A 21,655-nucleotide genomic window follows, 5' to 3' on the forward strand; every position below is an offset into this window, starting at 1 on the left:
CTCTCCTACTCACTCTGTCTCTCCTTGACTTAACTATCAGACACCTACTCCTCTGCCTGGGTGCCGCCATGGCTTGTCACCTCTCCTCCATGTGCTATGTCCTAAATCCACAGATTCTCTGGCTCTGACTCACTGACTGCATTTGACACAAGAAACCGAGGGGGAGGGGTGGAGCACTAACCCTAAGAGATGATTGGGCCAGCCCAGTGTCAGTATGGATAATGAACCAATGGGCCGCTATCCCTGCTTTATGGGCCGGTCGTTGGCAAATCAAAAAAACATTTTATATCAACCGGCCCCCAAGTGCGTCGGCCCACCAGTCCAGATTACCAGTCCAGCCCTGAACGCAAAAAATCAGTTTAGTAACTGTGCTGTAAATTGTGTTGTTGCAAAAACATATTTCGTGCCATGAAAAGCTTAAACGTGTTTGTTTCTTAAAAGAAATGGATTCATTATACTGCTTTAAAAATGCAACATTGTGATATGTTGTCGTTTTAAACAGCAATTAAAATCTTAAAAATGTTTGAAAATATATTGTAGACAGAAAAGAACTGAATATATTAATATGTGCGACATTTTATACCAAATAATGTTTATAACCAATAATGTTTATGAGGCAGGCTAAAACCTCAAGCTGTTTGATAATAAGATTATACATTTTCTACTAATTCCAGGCAAAATGTGGTCACACTGAAGAGGCTAAAAGACCAAGACCAAGTTATGTTTGTGTTTTATCTATGGTTTCGAGGTTTCTATTGTTTTAAAACGTGAAGAAATAAGAGTTAGTGACCCCAAAGTTAAGTCTGCTACATTTTACATTCTCACGACATGACAGAATTTTCTTTTTAGAGTGGACCATCTATTTAATCCTGGGTCTCACCACAACATGCAAAGTTAACTTAATATATCACACACTTAAAATGTACAGCTGTCATAAAGAAAACATTTTAAGGGTGCTTATGGGTATTGTTGCATAACAATGATGAATGCAGTGCATGGTTGCAGAAAATGTTTTCATATTCCAGAAAGATCAAGAAACATGAGTCTTTGCTGAAAGGCGACTTTATTAAGTGTAAAAATATAAAAGTGGTATTTCTAAAAAACAGTCATATTAAAAACTAATTTACAAACCACACTTTGAATTCAGACGAGTTTTTACTTTATAAATGTTGCATTTGAATGAAAGGTCACAGACACTCTTATGAGCATAATGTGTCTCTACCCATGTCAAACAGGCTTTTCATGAGACTTTGGTCAATCAATGTCAAATTCTCAACAAGTACGCATCACTAACAGGTACACTAAAAAGAAGAAAATACATGCACCTTGGTTAATAATAGACATAGGCTTATGCGAGTTAATATCTGTACTGAAATAAATCTCATCACGCACGGCGCAATGATGGTCACCAACAAAAGATGTACTGCAAAAACAAACAAAATAAGAGTGTTTGCAAGTAAATTGCTACAAGAGAAACAGCGAATTAGTGTGTATTCTGCAGTGACATCACAAAACTTCAGCAGAAGACTCTGAGGCACAGTTAATGTTGCCTGTATTTATCACATCACACTTTAAATCCTCCTCGATCAAAATAAGTTCTGATAACTACAAAGCTATTTAAAAAAGACTCATCTAGAGTCATTTAATGGAATAAAATGAAACATCAAGAGACAGTAGAAACATGGTTAAAACTTCTTCATTGGCATTGATCATCAGGTGCTCAAATCTCATCATTCAGTCGCATTTCAGAGACTGTCTAGAGGCAAAGCCAGGTGCTTACAAACATGTTATAAAAATATATCGCCTACACTGTCCCAGCAGTCGGATCTATTGAGAATGTTACTGACAAACAAATATATTCGGAGTAAAGTGAGTAAAACAGATAGCAGCTATTACGGTTTAAAAACATGAATTACAGGCAACTAAAGGGAGGGTGTTGGAGCTCATGAAATGTCACGTCTAAATGTTGCAGCCGAAGTAAGATATTTTGTTTTGCACATGAAACACACATGGGACTTCTTGAACAGTTTTAAAGAGTCCTTTGATTGACCATCATATCTCCTTTGCTTGTCTGTAAGGTTGCCAATCTGCTTCTTAGATCATACCGCTAAGGAATACCGTTCCCAAGCATCCACTTGTTTCAAGTGAGTGTTCAAATTAAAAGCCATGTATGAACACTCCAATCTCCAGGCTCACAGAATCTTCCATATCAATGTTTTTTTTTTAATTAAAGAGTAAATTATTGGTCATTTTTAAGGTAATACTTTGGTTTATGGAGTGTCCAAAAACAAGTTTACCTACATACGCAGTGTAAAAACACTTATTTTCTAATAACTGGTCAGATGGTCTAGTCTGCTGTAGTCCCCATCTGGGATTTCGTCTATGGATAGAGAAGGTTAGGATTGAGGTTGTATCGATAGTTTTACAGCATGCCCACAAGTATATCTTAGTATTTTTTGCCTATAGCAAGTGATGCATGACATCAGACAAAACAACAAAACAAACGGATAAATCGTTCACAAGTGATATTCTTCCACAGGACTGTGGTCAGATGACTCATGATGATTTGGGCTGAGGGGCTGTCGGACCACAACCCCTGGCTTTGATCTGTAACCAGGTGTCTCCCAGTGCTTTAGTGAAGTGGTCATCAACTGAGCCTGTGATAGACACTGAATTAGAGGCGGGCTCAGTGTAGATGTTGCCAAGACTGCGGCGGAAGTGTTCCTCTATAACAGGATCGCACATGGTGTTTGCTGAAGAAAACAAAGCAAAAGACTGAATAGCAGAATAGGCACATGTGCATCTCTGTAGAAACACTATTTCTGACATGATACCATTCATAATTTTACTGGTACATATAGTTCACGCACATAAATAAGTTATGAAATAACCCAAAGTATATATTTTGTGATGAGTAAACACACTTCTGAGGATAATAAGAACATTCACTAATTCAGATGTATAAACAGACTACCGTTGCTCTTGTTGGCGGATGCAGAGGTGCAGCTGTGATGAGACATGTGACAGCCAGACAGACTGCATAAGTGCTTGCTCGCAGGGCCGCAGGTGATCACAGATGGACGATTCTGACATGACAAGTGCATATTATTTTTCTGTTTGATAAGACCAGCTTTATATGTGTATACATATTGATACGGCACTAAAAGGTCAACCACTGCTTTTGTATCGGTGTTTAAAAACATAAAATTACGGCGAAAAAAATCTGTATCACCATATTGCTTTCACTGTGGTCAGTAATGATGTGCTTGCTGGATCTTTATTGGGAATTGTTTATTCAATTCATGCTAGAAACGTTGCCAAATAAGATAAAAATGTAGTAAATACATCTTTATAAGCGCACATTTAAAATAAAATTGTCAAGCATGTAAAAAAAAATGCCACTGGTTTAGATAAGGGAGGCCACTTCCCATACATGGAGATAAACAACATGTAAAGAAAAATGTATATGATGACGAAATGCAGACTTGAGCGTTTATGTACATCCTTTGGCTCTGCGTGAGCTTAAAAGGCTTAAATTAATTCGGCTCGTATTCGTTTACCTTACAGTAGTCTATATATGAGCATACAGAAAGCATGTAGTGAAGTCTGACCTGCTGTCGCTCCATGTTGGGTCCAGGTAACAAAGGTGTGCTCCTAGCAGAATCTGATGTGTGCTTTGTCAATGCAAGAGGCTGATCCATCGCAAAAATAGGAAAAGGTGTGAACACGTGGTGGTTTTGAAGACCAACGAGAGATGCGTGTTGAAAGGAACTGTAATCCCATGAATCTTGATTTCCAGTATTTGCATTAGGACCTCCCCTAAAAATAACATCACATGAAATCATTATGACAGAAAATTTATATTTTCCTATAAAAAAAGCAAACAGCAGGAGGCAGGCGTACAGTTGGGATGCCAGTAAACGACTCATTTTGTTCATTTGTTCTTCATCGCGATCGCTGTCTTCATTGTGTTTTCTCTTAGTTGGGCTCGCAGGTGGAGGTCCTGAATTCAGTGATGCTCCGGAGTCATCTATCAATAAATCAATAAACAATAAACTATCGTTCTCACACACAACTTATGTTTTGCATTTTAAGATTGTAGTCTTGCAAATGTTTGTGACTTTGTTAGACATTTGAATGAAGCTGCATTTCTGTTATCGGGCAGTTTCAGTGTTAAGGATGTGACATTCGCAGTCGAAACTCAAACATAATTTCTCAGAAATTGTATTTACAGTGTTACCAAAAACACATTACTAAATCTCCGTTGAGAGTCCAGGCGTCAGACAATATTTCCATTTAAGGTGAGAAAAATAATCACGCATTTTGTATGCGACAAAAAAGCCTTTTTGAGAGACAACACGCTTTTTAGGATTTCTATAAACCAAAATACCCCAAAAACGCAGTACTATCACGGTACAAGGCCAGGAAGTGCTAACGTTACTAATGTTAAGTTACACAAACCACGAAAGAAACGCGATATTCGTTCTTCGGTGTTTAAAAGCTGTGAGTGCGGCCACTTACCCTTATACGAACCAACGTTATAATGAAGTCGGCTGATGTTGTTGTTCATTTTATTGATGAACCGATTGATCAAAAGATCCATTTTAGCACTTTGACATTTGAAGCAGCTCACAGATCAGTAACTCCAGCTCGTGTACATCCACGGAGCTTTGAGTACTTTGCGACCGATACATAAATCGCGTATCGGGAAGAAAGACATTCGCAACCCTGCACCTTAAGACAGTTAAAAGTCGAAACTGTGTTCAAAACTATGCTATGTTTTTAGCAGGAGGCTAACGCCAGCTTAACTGTTGCTCGTTTCGTGAGACCCGAACGTTCCAAATCTTACTTTCATTTACTTACTTATCAATATAAACGTAATATGAAAGCAGACTCGTAACCGTACGAGCTACAGTGCGAATAAAGCTACTTATATCGTCAGACATAGGATATTTTGTTGTGTAGCGTTAATGGTGTTCATCTGTGATGCTAAAGCTGCTAACAGACGGGAGGAACCACTGCGTGCGTTTCCGCCTGACGTTTGATTTTTTTATATTGAAATTGTAGACACTAAGAACGCCAACTTTTTTAAAGAATATCGTAACGAATAACGTGATCACAATTGTGACCGTAATCTTTATAAAACTGTAAATAAATAAATCGATATGTTCGCAGTAGTCGAAAACTGAGGTCGGTCAACGTGAAGAAAAGTGACTAGTACCACGTGACCTGACCCCACCTCCTGTGTTATTCATGTTTGGGTGTTGAACCGTGCCAAAGTAATGCGTTTGTATCCACAACATAGATGTGAATCCGTCTTGTCTGTCTGTGTACGCTGCACATCATTGCATAAGATGCGGAGTAAATTCTGTACGTGTAGTAGAATGCAGTCTGTCTGCTCATGCGCGGACGTCTCCTCCACTCTGATCTCTACACTAAAGCAATAAATTTGAGAAAAAAACACGAATACTTCTGTATGATCAGATCCGATCCTCACGCGTGGCACAGCAGACTATTTATACGGTTTATTTTATATTATTTTTGTGGCGTCATGAAAACGTGATGGAGGCAGTGTGGGGGAGGGGAGAGAAAGAGCATCATCTCATGCAGCGCTGCGGAGCGCAGAGCTCGCGTCTGATTGGCTGAAACACTGCGATTCGAGGAGAGATCCCATCTCACTGCTCCGAGTTTTCTCATCCCGGGGAGAATCCTCTGAATGTAGGTGTTGAGATTTCCACATCTTCCTTTGCATCTGAAGCCATGAACTACCTTCGCAGGCGCCTGTCGGACAGCACCTTCATCTCCAACCTGCCCAATGGCTACATGTCAGACCTGCAGAAGCCGGATCCCCCTCAGCCTCCCCCTCCAGGGCCAGCATCAGCACCAGCTGCGGTTTCCCCGGCCCAGGAGAGGAAACCTATTCAGCCCCAGCCATTAGGAACCGGATTCTTCAGCTCCATCACCAATGTGGTGAAGCAGACAGCTGCCTCAGCGGGGCTGGTGGAGCAAACCACTGTTCCTGCATCGTCCAAGAGACACAAGATCCTTCTGGTCATCGACGCACCGCAGCACGACTGGTATGAGCACTGTTATCTTCAAGACCCCTCGATAAATGTTTTCTTTTTATGGTGTGTAACTGTGTGTTGTTTTGAGTACATTTCTTTGGGAGGTCTTAGATTTAGTGCCGAGCTGTCGACATAAAATATGTAATATGTCTTTTCTGGGGTGAGGAAATAGGTGGAAAAGATACGGTGCATACTTTCACCATGAATGAGAAAAGGCATCACATCATAAGACACCCGTAAGTGTCTCTAAGTGATATGCCTGTAGTGATATTTGATATCAAACCTGCTCACTGATGTGTCAACAAGGGTTTGATTTCAGGCCAAATTGACCTCTTTAAACAAACACTATTTCTTATTAAAAACAATTCAATGGCTCATTTTCCAAATATATATGAATACATTAGTTGACATTAATCCTGTTTTTGTGTTGTGGGAACTATTAGATATTTGGAAAAAACTGTTACCTTACACAAAATAAACTAATGTCTATGTCCCCCCTTAAAGTTGGGATTTTGGCCTGGATTTGCTAAACTAGACTAGCTGTATTGAATATACAATGGCCTAATGTCCACCATGTTATGACAACACCTCAGTTCCTATCTTTATCCGTGTTGTGAAAATGTGACACTTTTGTACTACCACATATTTTACTGGGTCAATCCCTGATACTTTTGGTGGAGTATTTCACATGATTATAAAAATTATAAGAATTCGCTCTATGGAATGGAAGTTAAAATTATTAATGTAAATTCATATTATACATTTGTTGTAATTTTTTCATGATCTTACACAGGTTTTATAGGTGACGGTATGTTTAAAGCCACATTATACATGTATGTTCCTTAACATTTCGATTTTAAAGGATTCAAGCATGTTTTTAAAGATGTTGTGATGTCAGATCACACCAGTAGTGAATGCACATAACTGGGTTTCTTCCAGTTGAAGTCAGCATGAAACAGAAGTTGTGTTGGTGTTATCGTCCTTATTGTTACGTGTAGCAGAGTAAAACAGCTTCTGGAATGAGAAAAAATGTCAGGCGGGACTTGATTTTGTCCTTTGGGTATTGATGGATCGTTGGAAGTTGGAAGCCTGGCTATTGAACAGTCAATATAGTCCCGCCCCTGCCATATGTCATGCGAGGGGAAGGGATCGGGATGATTTTGATGAGAGAGAACATGAATTTGATAAAAAATTATGATGAGCATGGATAAAACATTTTATTAAAAATAATCTGAGAATATAGAAAAGAAACATCTAGGTTGTAAAATCGAATAAATGTGTATGATGCTCATTCTGTGCCTATAGTGTAGCCTCTGATTCCCATGTAACATGGCTGACTAGTGGACCTGGTAAGTAAGTGCAACGATGGTAAAGTCTCAGTTTGGAAAGACTTTACTATGGTAAATATTTTAGACTGTATAATAACAAGAAAGCCTTATGGCACCCAATATATGCCATTAAAATAAGTATGTTTTGCCGCTTTGGCAGAGGAATAAACATTCGGCGTGGAGGAATTAGCAACCAGGCACTATTGTTTTTTTTGCCAGGGCAGAAGATAGTTGCTGCTGAGAATAAAGAAGGATGTCAGTTTGATTATAGGATACAGCATAAAAACAAACACATAAACGCATGTTATATGTATGCCTATAGCCTAAGCACATCTGTTGTACGAAAGTAGCGTGGCGGCATCTTAACCACCAAAACATCAACCTACAGCATATAAAAACCATAAGCAAACCAGTCACGCGATTAAAAACAACTGCGTGGCGCCTGCACATAGAAATCTACCCGTAACGTTACACATTCTGCCTACATATTAGCCCCAATCTCAAATAAAGCAACAACTGTCTTACATTACTTTTGGTCTGCATGCAAAACTCTGAAAGTGGCCCAAGGCAGCAATGCTTTTTTTAAATAACCGAAAATAGCTGTATTTTCTTTGGATAAAGTAGAAATAGTAGTTCAATGCTATCGATAAATAGTGGCAGAGAACTATTTGCACCTCAGTATTGTGGTCAAGTTAAGTCAAGTCAGCTTTATTTATATAGCGCTTTTTAAATACTTTCATTGTTACAAAGCAGCTGTACAAGAAAACATTAAGTAAAACATAAAAGGTTATGCAAGTCAAAACACAGGTCAAATATCAGACACACTATAAATTCCTATATGCAGTGTTAATTAAATAAGACTATAAAATTCTTGTGCATTAAACATTATGTAATAATAACAGAGTGTAAATCATAATTAAGGCATAAGACTAGTCCCCGACTAAAATGAAACTTTGAGCTTTCTTTACTGAAAATAAATTGCCTTGATATATCTTAAAATATGTAATTGCCATTGTTTTGTCTCAAGATGAACACCAGTAATAAATGTATCCAAGGCATTTTAATAAAAGCAACTTAAATGTCCTAATTTTACTATGCTTAAGATAAGCCTTGTCTGTGCAACCGGCCCTATATTTATAAAAACATATTAAAAGATGGCAACTTATTGACATAATAAAGACCTACACCCCTAACCTTATCCTAAATCTAAACCTTATGAATACAAATCAATTTTAAGTCTTAAATCAATTTTACTGAAAACAAAAGCCTTTATGCTCCGTAATGTTATAGAAATATGTAAAAGAGCATTTTCAGCGAGAGTTGGATTAGAACCCAAGTCTACTGTGCTGTACACAGACTTTATACCTTATATGTTGCATAGAAAAAAATCATTATTTGAGGGTTGTTGACAACATACACTCTTTGCTATTAAACCAATTCACACTCGTATAGAATTTTATAGTTTTATTTAATGAACACTGCATAATGGAATTCATAGTCTGTCTGATAGTTGACCTGTGTTTTGACTTGCACAACCTTATATGTTTTGCTTATAGTCAATGTTTTCTTGTACAGCTGCTTTGTAACAATGGAAATTGTAAAAAGCACTATATAAATAAAGTTGACTTAACTTGACTCGTGAGATTTCAAACCTGTTTGACTTTATTTTCTTCTCTGCAGGTTTTGCCATGCAGGTTTTGAATATGTCATTCAAGGTTGAAGAAATGATGACAGCTACTTTTGGTATACTTTATATATTTTGTGGCATCACTACAGTGTGTGTCATATTGGCAGCAGGGCACCTCCAAAACAGCAATATCACCCTGTAGCCCAAGACTGGCTGCCCACTGGAGCAAAGCAAGGCTGAGCTTGGTCCGTAGCTGGATGGGAGGCCTGCTGGGAAAACTAGGTTGCTGCTGGAAGATGTGTTAGTGAGGCCAGCAGGGGGTGCTCACCATTGTGGTCTGTGTGAGTCCTAATACCCCAGCATAGAGACGGGGACACTATACTGTCAATAAGCACTGTCCTTCGAATGAGATGTTAAACCTAGGTCCTGACTCTCTGTTGTCATAACAAATCCCTCTTTGAAAAAGAGTAGGGGTGCATCCTGGCAACATTTGCCCATTCGCCCATGTACAAATCCATATGTACCAATTCTAACTCCTCTCCAGCAATAAGCTGGTGTGTGGTGGGCGTTCTGGCGCAATATTGCTGCCGTCGCATCATCCAGGTGGATGCCGCACATTGGTGGTGCTTAAGGCGATTCCCCTCTTCCACGTAAAGCGCTTTGTGTACCCAGAAAAGCGCTATATAAATGTAACAAATTATTATTAAATTATTAATCACATCCAGTTTGGCTGCAGTTATTCTACTGCAGCTCTCTTAAATACTGTACATGTGCTAAAAGCTGGTCACCATAGTAACCAGACTGCTGAGAAAAATCAAAAACCACCTTCCTCATGCCAGCATATATACAGGACCACCTTCATGCATTACACAATACTTCACCACACAACTATAATATATAATTTCACTGAGTTTAGATGCTCAGTTTCTTTCTGGTTTGTCTCAGATACTTCAAGTTATAACCTAATCTAATCGCAATATTTAATATTTTGTATAATTTTGTTTTTAAGAAAAACAATTAAAATAAACAAATCTAAAAATGCAAATAAGACATGTACTACTATTCATGGTTATTATGCACTAAATAATACAGCGCATGATCTTGATGAATGTCCAGTTAAATAATGTTTGTTCTACTTGCTTCATGGATATTCAGTTTTGTAAAACATTCAGTATCTGAACTAAATATCTTATGAAAATGTTAATAAAATGAACAATTGTAATAATATATTTGAACAAATAGCTGGGAATATGTGTTTTACACTTTGACTGGAGCAGGTGAATGAGAAATTATTTTCAGGATTTGTTTGGCAGGTGGCTAGAAAATAAGAGTTTAGGCATTGGGATACATCCTGCATTCAGCACCAATGAGAATATAATGCAGAATCATGCTGTCTCCCATTAAACACACTCCTTTCGAAGGTAATTCCATTGATGGATTTTAAGCCAACATAAATTAGAGTTGCAAATCATTGACAGCAACGTGAAACACGTAATAAACTGTGTACAAAAAAAAACATGTGTTATCAACTGTATTGGTATGAATTAGTCAATTTATGAAACAACCCTTTTTATATGAAAGAGTTGCTTTGTCATATGCCTCCTGTCACATTTATGATTCAGGAAAATTTAATTAATCAGATGATGCTCTTTTGTTGATGTTATCATATGGTAAGACTAAATAGATGAAAATGAACATGCAAAGCTAAAATCAGTTTATAAGAAATGCTTATATTGACGTCTTTTATTTATAGGACAAACATATACGAAGCAGAAAAGGTCTCCATTTGCTCTATGTTTCTGTCATCTCAATGCTATTTCTCAGAATTCGTTGAAATATGAATGAGTTCCAATGGGTTCTGTATTTGTTGCTAAATCATGTTACTGGGATGAATAAAGAAATCGCTAGAATCCATATAATGTATATCGTGATTTGTTTGCATTCATGTTCGGTCTGCTTAAGAAATATTGTCCAATCCTCTGATTTCCGACAATATCGTCTCATGAACAGAGCAAACCCATCTCAAAACATATGGATATGTGGATGTGTCAGTGCTTTTATTTATTTCTTGTTTTCTTATTTTCCACAGGGCCAAACTCTTCAAGGGGAATAAAGTAAATGGAGATTATGATATCAAAGTTGAACAAGTGAGTTCATTCAGTGTGTTCATTTGTGTTGCCTTGTGTTCAATTTGACCCATTGGCTGATTGCTGGCTGGATTCATGGATTCGTTCATTCATTCAATCTCTTGTGTTTCAGGCTGAGTTTGCTGACATCAGTGTTGTGGCATATGCTAATGGTTTGTGTAATGTTGCAGTGCAGAATGGAAACCTGACTGTCAGGTGAGCTTTCATAAATCACCTTTAGCTGTTCAGTTTATCGGCACTAAACTCAAATGTGTAATAAATATTGTATATTATCCAAATAATATCAATATCTGTAATCTGTTCTGATATGTGCAATACCAGCCTGCAAAATCTCTCAAGCAGAACTGATCGGATGTGTCACACATTAGAACTGTATCATTATCCTCCGATGTAATAATGTGTTCGGCTTGTCAGTGAGACAGGAAGCTCTGTGTAATTACACGAATGGCTTACAGCTTTTCTTCCTTTCTTCAAGCCCTCAGAGGCACATCCAAAAGGCTAAAATATTATCAAAAGTATTGCTACCGATCTATAATCACTTCTTAAAATTACACAAGAATACTCACATTCACCACAAAACCAAAATTGACAATTTTCTGGAATATTATTGTTGTTATACAATATTATCTCTACATGACATGTCTCCAAGTTAAAGGTTATTTTAGATTACAAATTAGTTTTTTAAATGTTTCCGTTCATTGAAATTAAATTAAATATTGACCTAAACATTATCAGAAAAGCTTAAACTATATGATGAATTTAAATGTTGCCTCAAAAATAAACTTAAATAGGATTATGAAAATAAAACAATAAAAATTAATGAATTATATAGCACATTAAAAAATAAACAAAACATGAACAAAGAGAAAAGCATACACTAAAACTTTAACTCAAATTTATATAAAAAATATGAATTAAACTAAATTAAAAACTATTCTAGTTTTCCGCCGATATGTTACAATACGTCATACACTCCTGTAGCTCCTCTCTTATGGTTCCTGAGCTGGTTATCACTCACGTGATCGGCCTCGCGCCGCCCTGCTCGCCACAGTGCCATTATGGGAAACACGCATGGCATGAAAATGGCATCACTGGCAGTAGTTGAGGACATTCTTTATATATTAAAAACCATAGATGCAGACAAATCCAATGATTATAGTTATTGCATGAAACTCTAGATGGCGCAGTCCTATAGTCAAAACCAATCTGACATATTAACTTTACCAGCTTGCTGCTCAACGTTTAAAACTGGCCAGTGATTGTCGTAGCAGTGCAGCACGCTTCAGAAACCCTCCTCCTTCCCCAGCTCCACCGGTATAGATCTGCTACACAGTGAATAATATACGCCTTACGGGGTTTATTCATATGCATGCAGCAAAAGCATTCATTACATGCACACAGCAGCATGTTGTGGATGTATTGGCAGTAGCAAGTATCTGTACTGTAAAAGCAGCAGCAACATAGCAGATCTATTCCGCCAAGACCAAATACATTTATATGTCATGTACACTACCGTGCTAAACCTTTCCGAGAGTTGTCAGACAGAATTATATTTATTAGAGGTGTAACAATACATTCAGCTCAATACACAATGCTAGATTTAAGGTACGATAGCATTAGAAGATTTTGAATACATTTAAAAAATGTAACTGAAGTTCCTAGAACTATTTTTTGTGCAGAACAAGACAACTGAGCATATAAGCGTATTTGTAGTCCTTGGTGCTCATTGCGAGAACATTAGGAAACAACAAAGTATTTCACGGCACTAACATGGTAAAGCATAAAAGATCTTTAATAAATTGGGCCAAATTATTAGAACAATATAAAAGTGGTTGCATTTCGGCTTTTTCAATTCCCCTTGCAAAAATGGCATATGAAATTTGTAAAGCATAGCTCATACATAAATATTTTAGCTATCGTGTAGGGGAAAAATTAAATCCTGTACATGGAACTCTGTCCTCCCTTGAAGATCTTTATCTGAACCATTCCAGAATCTTTTCTTTTTACAGCTCTATTTGTATAAATATTGGAATCTGTATGCTTTCGATGGTCACAGCTTTTCAAATGGCAACAGATGAAAATTGTGTTATTTGGCTTGTGTCCGTTATTATTGATTATTGGATTTGAATATTGATATGTTAATATGCATACCACCTTCTTAGGTAAATCACATATGTATGCGTCATATGTCCTTACAGGTCATTTATGCCCGACTTTGTCCTGATCCGACAACACGCTTTTAGCATGACAGACAACGAAGACTTTCGTAATCTAATCATAGGCCTGCAGTACGCCGGCATTCCCAGCACCAACTCTTTGGAGTCCGTCTACAACCTGTGTGACAAACCCTGGGCGGTAGGTGTGACAAGAAGACATCACGTGACCTTCGTAAAATGTACGATCGAACTAATCCCTCCAAATTCATCTGTTCTTTGTAGTTTGCTCGGCTGATCACCACCTTCAAGAAACTGGGACATGAGAAATTCCCTTTGATTGAACAGACGTTCTATCCTAACTATAAAGAAATGGTAAGAGATTAAACCCACCCAAACCCATGGCATTTAGTGAGGCAGATATTTGAAATCACTAAACTCTTCGAATCAAAACCAGGTGACCATGCCAGCATTTCCAGTTGTGGTGAAAATTGGGCAAGCTCACTCTGGCGTGGGGAAGGTAAACGTTTAAGCTGATGCAGTAGCTGTAAAATAAGAGATGCAGTTATTTGGTATGTGATCTAACTATCTGCGTTGTTAAGGTGAAAGTGGAGAACCACACAAAGTTTCAGGACATAGCTAGTTTGGTTGCCATCACTCAGACCTACAGCACATCTGAACCTTTCATTGATCCCAAATATGACATCAGGATTCAAAAGATTGGAAATGATTACAAGGCCTACATGTGAGTAATCCCGGCTAGTCTGTAGAAGTACTGTCTGAAGTACTGACATGTTTGGCTAAATTCTGCTCTCAACAGATGAATTCTTCTCATTTTATAGGAGCACATCCATCTCAGGCAACTGGAAGTCCAACACTGGCACCGCCATGGTGGAGCAAGTGGCAATGACACCCAGGTAAACTATTTACTCGCTCAAAAGGTATAAATATGCTGTAAAACATTGATGTATTAAAAGTTTGTTATTGTTTTTGTAGGTATAAGCTTTGGGTAGATACCTGTTGTGAGATTTTTGGGGGTCTTGAAATTTGTGCTGTCAAAGCCATTCATGGCAAAGATGGAAAAGATCATATAACTGAGGTATGTGGTATATTCAGACTTAAAATGATGTACATATCGAATCTTCTACAGGTCTCTCGGTATAGACAGAACCACTGTTTAACTTTTTTACAATTTACTTTTATAATATTACTAACAATTACATTTTTATTAGGTAATGGGTTCGTCTATGCCGTTGGTGGGTGATCATCAAGCAGAAGACCAGCAGCTTATTGCGGACCTGGTCCTTGCCAAAATGAACCACGTTACGGCACAGAACCCCAAGAGACCTACCGCCATTCAATCGAGACAGGTAACACATCATAACACAGAATAAACTATAATTGCATCAGACACTTCGCGTGTGACCAGCTGTGTTTGTGTCGTTCAGAATGTGGTCGAAAAGGACGCCCTCGTCGACGTAAAGAACGGACTGCCACAGAAAGCTCCCCCCCAGGGTTGCCTGCAGTACATTTTAGACTGTAATGGTGTTGCGGTGGGACCAAAACTAGTCCAAGCAAACTAATGAAATCAAGAAGGCTCAAAGTAAACAAACCACTGACTGGTGGAAGGCAAAGAATATTCTCTGTAAAAGGTCGTAGGTCGGGCCTGATCTCTTGTTTCAGTCTGTGCTGTTGAATTTTTTAATTGTTGTGACCTTGTGATGGAGCTGTTGTTTCTTCAGGGTTGTATGTGGTGATACAAGCAAACTGTGCCTACTGTTCTGTGCCACTTTCTTTCCATCTACTGTACATTCTTTTTTTGTTTGTTATGTCTGTTGCAATTTATAAGTGTAAAGGTGTTCAAAGAGTTTGCTATTGTGTGTACAGTATAGATATATATAAATATAAGGCTACCGTTCAAAACTGTTTATGGTGACTTACTTATTCTTTCATATTTTTTCACATTTTAGAACTCATCAAAAGAAAATGTAACTTTGAATTATGAAGCTTCCTAAAAATGTATTAACTCATATTTAGCACCTTAAGTGCAACAGAGAATTCATTCTCATTGTTTTATCAAGCAGTTCCCACCGATTATGGGCTCTTATTGGCTTCCTTCTCCTCATAATTTGGACATGTTTTAAAATACAAATGTAGTTTTGTTATGAATATTTTGTATTATTTAGTTACATTTTTGTCTGTGAAAAACTGTGTTTTTTAACATTTAAGCATACACAAGGTTTTTAAGATCCTAAACATTACAGTTAAGTGACTCTTAACTTTGAACCGTAGTGTACATACAGATAATACACATACTGTATGTAAGTATGGAGATTATATAACAAATGGACGCTTGATTTGCATGAGCAAATGTGTGTCACTGTGTGTTGAAAAATCAGATGTGAATTGTGTTTTCTGTGCGTTTCTGCTGAAATACTCTAAATATTGTTCCTGCACTTTTTCGTAATGTGAATGTGTGATAAAATACGGTATTTGTTATAACCCTGTGGATAAAAGCTATATTGCAGCTCATCAGCCATTTTTAACCAATGTGGGGCAACCTAATTTCTTTTTGTTTTCCGGTCAGCCCTGTTATTACCAAACTGCAACCTAAATAAACAATAAGCAATAAAATAAAAACCTGAACTTTTGTATGCATGTTTGTGTCTCAGACCAGTAATGCTGTCTACGAACAATGTATGTGTAAAATGTGTAATTTTATATTCAATAGAAATAATATACATAGCTAAAGACAAAGTGCATGATACATATCAGCATGTCACAGCTAGGTAAAGTGTGACTGCTTAAAAGTCATCTTAGGGAGTAATATATATATACATACATATATATGAATATAGCCTGACATGCATGGGCTCTGGAGAAAGTTCAAAACGTAATATTTTAAACCCACCCAAGGTATCATCTTGGTTGCACACCACGCATCAACAAGTCTTGCTGTGGCAATTCTGAACTAAAAACAAGTTGCTTCCCCACATCACAAGACCTCTTCTACTTCTGGTATCATATAAAAGTTAAAGTGGCAAGACAAAAGTAGTTCAGTGCCATTTAACGCAATTTGCATTTATATGAAGTGAATATAGACGAGTAAATGTGAATATTAATAACATATTTACATGTCTCTCTTATAGCAATGAAGTTGTAAGCATTGCAACTTGTTTTAGTTTCTACAAAGTAAATTACAGATATCTGAACAACATTTACAAAGCTGATCACGTGTTTTCTGAAGCTTTCATATAAACCAAACATATATCATTTTATTTATATCGATATTAAACACATTCATCAATATATCTGTTATAGGAAGATTTGATGCCATACATTTAATAAATGTGTGATGTGAAAACATTTTAGATAATACAAATATGGTAAATGACCTTAAGTCTGTAGGATTTAAATAATACTACAGTGTATATTTAGTGATTCATTTCACAGGAGCACAGTCTGTGCCCGTGTTGTTTACTTGCTTATGATACATCATGCACTACCACAGAAAACACTGCACACAACTTTTGACCCTCTATGACAGAAAAAAGAGATTACATAGCACCTGCGGGCCAGAGACAGCATGATGAGCTGCATATTTTTTTTTATGTATCTGTCACTGCATGTAAAAACCAACAGTCCATAAACAAGACACAAAACACTACATCAGCTTCATTTTATTTTATTAATATAACTCAATATAACCTTGACAGCTTTGATTCTGCAATAAAACCTTCGAAGAAAACAAGATTGACATTTTTAAGTGCCAAATAACAAATAGCGTTCAATGGCAGCTCAATGCTGACTGAAGCAACATCCTTAACACATAAAAATTAGTCAATACTGCTAGCATTATTCTTCGAAACTCATTATCAAAGTGCATTTGTCTGTCACTGACTCTGTGCTTAAAGAACAGCTCAATTTCTATCCGAGCTCAGTAAGGACACCAGATTGTGGATATTTAAACACGTCCCTTCATGTTATGCTTCTTCTGTGGTTTTGTTGAACCCGTTTAAACTGCCTTGCAGTGGTACACAGTTGTAGTATTTGGCTTCTCCATCTTCATGTAGACGGGTTCATTAAGGTGAGCGTGCAGGACGTGATGTCCTCGCTGTGAGACACTCGGTGCAGTGACGGCTCAGACGTGCTTCGGTCGGAGCTCAATGGAGGACAGAATTTGATGCAGTGGAGACACAATGAGTATATCAAATGTTTCAATCAAACTGGTCCCATCAGCCAAAACACATGCACATTTGGTTGTCCAATAAAATGTTAAATCGAAATCATACAGTAACTCTTTTAGTTTTCACTTGCATTGTTCCGGTAATGCCTTTATTGAGCCCATTGCTTCTAGCGCCAAGTAAATTGTTTTCCTTTTCGTTTTAAGTTGACTTTGACTTCCACAATGACTGGCTAGAAAGAAATAGCGCTGAGAAAAGCCACCTGTGGCATTACTGTTTCACTTGAACACATTGGAAAGACTACAGTCTAACTAGCGTATTCGCTCTGTATTTGTCTGTGTGAGAGAACGTAACTCTCCCAAACTAGCAGGTGGCAGTACTCAACGGTGCGGAACACGCAGACAAACCGATGCTCAAAAACTACTCCCAAGGGGTGTGTCCCTAGCCTAAGATATTCTGATTCATGCATGTTTCACAATGTTTGGCTTACACTCTCCCATTTCTGTGTTATGTATATCCAAATGCATCAATCTATTCACGTACCTGGGGAAGAGAGGCTTCTCTTGCACTTCTTGACGCAGTCGGCCACGAGTCTCTTCATGGCTTTGGGACAGCTCTTATAAATTGCTGAAGTCTGGAGACAAGAAACCCCGGCCGACCATAAAAATGATCTGAACACAAGCAAAAGAAACACACATCTATCATCACATCTGTGCTTGGACATCTGTGCTGATATCCGGCCCAATCAGCAATGTAAACTGTGAGCAAACATGTCAGTCATTTTATTAATTTATGCGTTTGATCATGCGTCCTTCAATTTAAAGACAAAATGTTTGGTGAGACGTTTAGAGTTTGGTGTGAAACTTAGATAGAGGCTAAAGGCTGCAAAGAAATGCTACAGCAAATCTGAAAATCTTCAACAATATAAAATCTGAAAAGATTGTTCATTTACATTTACTACCGACAATAAATGGGTTGCAAATATGCCAAATTAGACTTTTTTTAAACACTTTTTTAATCATGACTATGTGACAATGCAAAAAATCCTTAATGGTCCTGAAGTTAAAGCTCATTTTCTTTAAAGATGGGGTTACACGCGCAGTTTCTGTCAATCTCTTTAATCTTGAGTACCTCTACAGTTGTATTGCAACATCGCATCTTCGAATGGTATTTAGTTTGGTCACATTTATAAAAGAGAGATACAGCTGTACTTTTATTTCCGGAAAAAGATAAGCTGCGCGAGACAGGCAGGGGGGACGGAACTACAGCACGAGCACACAATACATCATCGCATTAATCCCTTCGTGTTTTCTACATTATGCATCTACGCGCCGACTGCCAACAAAACACAGACATATGATTTTATTTGACTTGCGTTTAAATTTAGTCATTTAGTAGATGCTTTTATCCAAAGCGACTTACAAATGGGAATTTATTACACACAGTTCACTTTAGTTTTTGCACTTTAGTTTACAAGTTGACCATGTTAAGTATGAGAAGCCAGCACGTTCAACAGTGTGAAGAAGTCAGAATACATGAAATGGCATGTTATTCTGCCTTTATTTAAATATTTCACTCTATGTGTAATGAATCAATATAATATACATGAGTTTCACTTTATGAAATGAGTGACAAAACATATTGACCTTTTTCACGATATTCTAATTTCCTGAGATTTGCCTGTGGATTGAATTGAAGGTAGTGCTCTTTAATTCAGGCTGAGAAGCCTGCCAGGTATGCGAAAGTCTGTTAAACTAATGTGGGGTCATCTGGCTAAAACAAGAGAAAACAGTCAGTGTCACAGCAATGTAGGAAACTGTGTACGAATTATGGGTCCAACCTATGTAGTGTCTGTATAGAGAAAAGGAGTGGACCTAGCACAGATTCCCCCGTGGTCAAATGATATGATCTGGAAACCCCTCCCCTCTACAAAAGACCCTGCAAATCTACCTGTGAGTTAAGATTCAAAATGACATGAAGTGGAGTCCCTGTGATGACTGGTGCTAATAGAGTAGATAGTAGAATTGAATATGAAGATTATGGACAGGCAGCATAATAAATTTGGATGATTTGCAAACAAGCTGCAGAGATTCAGTGATGGATAATAAAATAATGTATGTTGAAGGGTCATTTGTGAAACCTGACTAACAGTTGTCTAGCAGGTTGTTTGAGGTCAGCAGGATCTACTCTAATTAATGACTGCCATTAGTTTAAAACAGCAGATAGTATATAAATATTATGTTTTTCACATTATAGTAATGAGAATTTTCAAAAACCTTTATGCACTCAGAACTTGCGATTTTGACTATGTCCTGATTTTGATGGATGGTGCCCACTCTCTCTGAGCCGGTGCGGGTATATTGTTCCGTCCCCAACCTGTTGGGCTCTGATTTGGAGAACTGCAAGCTTCAAAATAACAACAGGATTTCTTTGTATCCCACAATGCAGTGTTCTATTTCCAATTTTTGTATATGTATATATCAGTGAATTCATATCGTTTTCAATTTGTTTTAATATAACCTGAGCCGTGATCACATATTGCATCCTGCAGTAAAAAAATTAACATACACCTCATTCATAAGCCTAATGAACACTATAAACTTTTTTTTGAGCACATTTCAATCCAAAGCTATTTAATCTACACATTGCTTTGACTGTTTGAGCATGTCCTTTTCCAACACTAATTTTTATACAACAAATATATAATGTTGTGAAATGTTAATATACAACTCAGCATGTCGGTTTTGACATTGAAACCGGACTGATGCAGGATTTTTTATTGTCTGATTTTAGTTTGTTAATCGTTAGTTTTTAAGCGTTTGAGTTATATGAATGATTGTCCAACAATACAATTTGTAGTCATTAACTGTGAGAGATTATTCTCTGAAGGCATATCAACAGGAAAATTAACCATGGTTTGTAAACGGTCTTTGTATTACCATCGTTTTACCATAGTTAAACTATAGGCTACTGACTAAAACTATGGCAAATCAGATCTTCCACTTTTTTCCAATCTTTTTCTAAATAGGGTATAGGTTGTGCCTTTTAGTTCCCTTGAAGAGATAAATTAATATATCTTTAACAGTGTCATTTATTTACAAAGAAACGGTAAAAACTATAACCACGTGAAATTACACATTAAAGGAGTGAAATTACAAGTTAACAAAACATTAATATGATTTATTATCCGTGGAGTTATAATCTGGGCAGAACAAAGTTTTGGATCACTTCAAATGTTAAGGACATTCATAAACATTTACAATTTGTGAATGTAGACGTGTAGAAAATAAGAACCTATGAAAACAACGTTTCAGCTCAAAGCAATCGCAACATATGAAATGAATTATATATGTGTTATTCTTTATTAACTGAATGTTTACAATCACATCAAGTGTTGAAGCAAAAGCTTCTGTGCAGAGTAATTTATTAGGCCATATTGTACCTTGTAAACTATTAATCTAGAGACACGAATGACATATTACATTCACAATACAATAATCCAAATCAGCGCAAGTCATAATGACTTTAAAGAGCAATAAACACTCACCAAAGAAAGTTTGGAGGAGCACAACTCTCCCATATCCTGAAGACACGGCAATGACGTCACCCGACACACGCGCACACTTCCGAGTAACCACGGATTTACTACAGTATCGACAGTTTAACAATAATAATAACCACAAATGCATTGTTGTCTCCGATCTCTCCCTTAATCTTTCCATTTGAAATACTTTGTTGGCTTACAATATTGCCAAAACATTATAGACAAAACAAGAAATATATCATATCACAATAACAACAAAAACAGTAAAAGTTACAATGAGGTGCCAAGGAAAATACACAATATTTGTAAATAGCAAAATACGCAAGTACAGAAATGTATCTTCAAACCACTGATCTTAAAACATAAACAATAATATAAAAACTCTCTCTCTCGCTCTTGTTTAATTGGCATAGTAAAAACAGGCAGTATTAGTAACATGAAAATAGTAAAAAAAAAATAAGTATGGTAAAACATGCACGTATAATACAAAACGTTTTACTTCTCTGTTTATTTTCTCTGCGGCAGGGACCACAAACGCTTCTGACTGTATACTACTTTGGGCGGGATGACGTTTTCCTGCCTCAACGATTGGACAAGATGAGGGGCG

General features: G+C 37.2%; 2 protein-coding genes and 1 long non-coding RNA gene across 3 annotated transcripts; 1 reads left to right on the top strand and 2 right to left on the bottom strand.

Moving 5' to 3' along the window:
* Positions 1-878: 878 nt before the first annotated feature.
* On the bottom strand, positions 879-5,386 carry vgll4a (vestigial-like family member 4a). The gene is made up of 5 exons (XM_079478322.1): positions 4,522-5,386; positions 3,904-4,030; positions 3,612-3,819; positions 2,975-3,086; positions 879-2,753 (listed from the first exon to the last, which is right to left on the bottom strand). Exons 1-5 carry the CDS (start codon positions 4,601-4,603, stop codon positions 2,557-2,559), a joined length of 726 nt encoding a protein of 241 aa, XP_079334448.1. The 5' UTR covers positions 4,604-5,386; the 3' UTR covers positions 879-2,556.
* On the top strand, positions 4,834-15,970 carry syn2a (synapsin IIa). Its single transcript, XM_079478321.1, has 11 exons — positions 4,834-6,077; positions 11,110-11,167; positions 11,280-11,362; positions 13,366-13,522; positions 13,606-13,695; positions 13,778-13,840; positions 13,923-14,065; positions 14,163-14,237; positions 14,317-14,419; positions 14,553-14,690; positions 14,769-15,970. The coding sequence occupies exons 1-11, from the start codon at positions 5,761-5,763 to the stop codon at positions 14,901-14,903; spliced, it is 1,362 nt and encodes a 453-aa protein (XP_079334447.1). The 5' UTR covers positions 4,834-5,760; the 3' UTR covers positions 14,904-15,970.
* A 593-nt stretch (positions 15,971-16,563) lies between these two features.
* LOC306906716 lies at positions 16,564-21,601 on the bottom strand. Its single transcript, XR_013787859.1, has 4 exons — positions 21,548-21,601; positions 21,052-21,149; positions 19,151-19,273; positions 16,564-18,175 (listed from the first exon to the last, which is right to left on the bottom strand). It is a non-coding gene; the product is annotated as an uncharacterized lncRNA (long non-coding RNA).
* Positions 21,602-21,655: the final 54 nt, after the last annotated feature.

Source organism: Barbatula barbatula (genome assembly GCF_947034865.1).
Source record: "Barbatula barbatula genome assembly, chromosome: 17".
Lineage (NCBI taxonomy): Eukaryota > Metazoa > Chordata > Actinopteri > Cypriniformes > Nemacheilidae > Barbatula > Barbatula barbatula.

Bases quoted from the DNA above. Each gene is read 5' to 3' on its own strand.
- vgll4a (XM_079478322.1), bottom strand. From the start codon at position 4,603: ATGGATCTTTTGATCAATCGGTTCATCAATAAAATGAACAACAACATC. The intron at 3,087-3,611 runs GTCAGACTTCAC...TTGTCATGTCAG, and splicing joins CCAACATGGAGCGACAGCAG to AATCGTCCATCTGTGATCAC. The intron at 2,754-2,974 runs GTAGTCTGTTTA...TGTTTTCTTCAG, and splicing joins ATCCGCCAACAAGAGCAACG to CAAACACCATGTGCGATCCT.
- syn2a (XM_079478321.1), top strand. From the start codon at position 5,761: ATGAACTACCTTCGCAGGCGCCTGTCGGACAGCACCTTCATCTCCAAC. The intron at 13,696-13,777 runs GTAAGAGATTAA...AATCAAAACCAG, and splicing joins ATCCTAACTATAAAGAAATG to GTGACCATGCCAGCATTTCC. The intron at 14,420-14,552 runs GTATGTGGTATA...CATTTTTATTAG, and splicing joins GAAAAGATCATATAACTGAG to GTAATGGGTTCGTCTATGCC.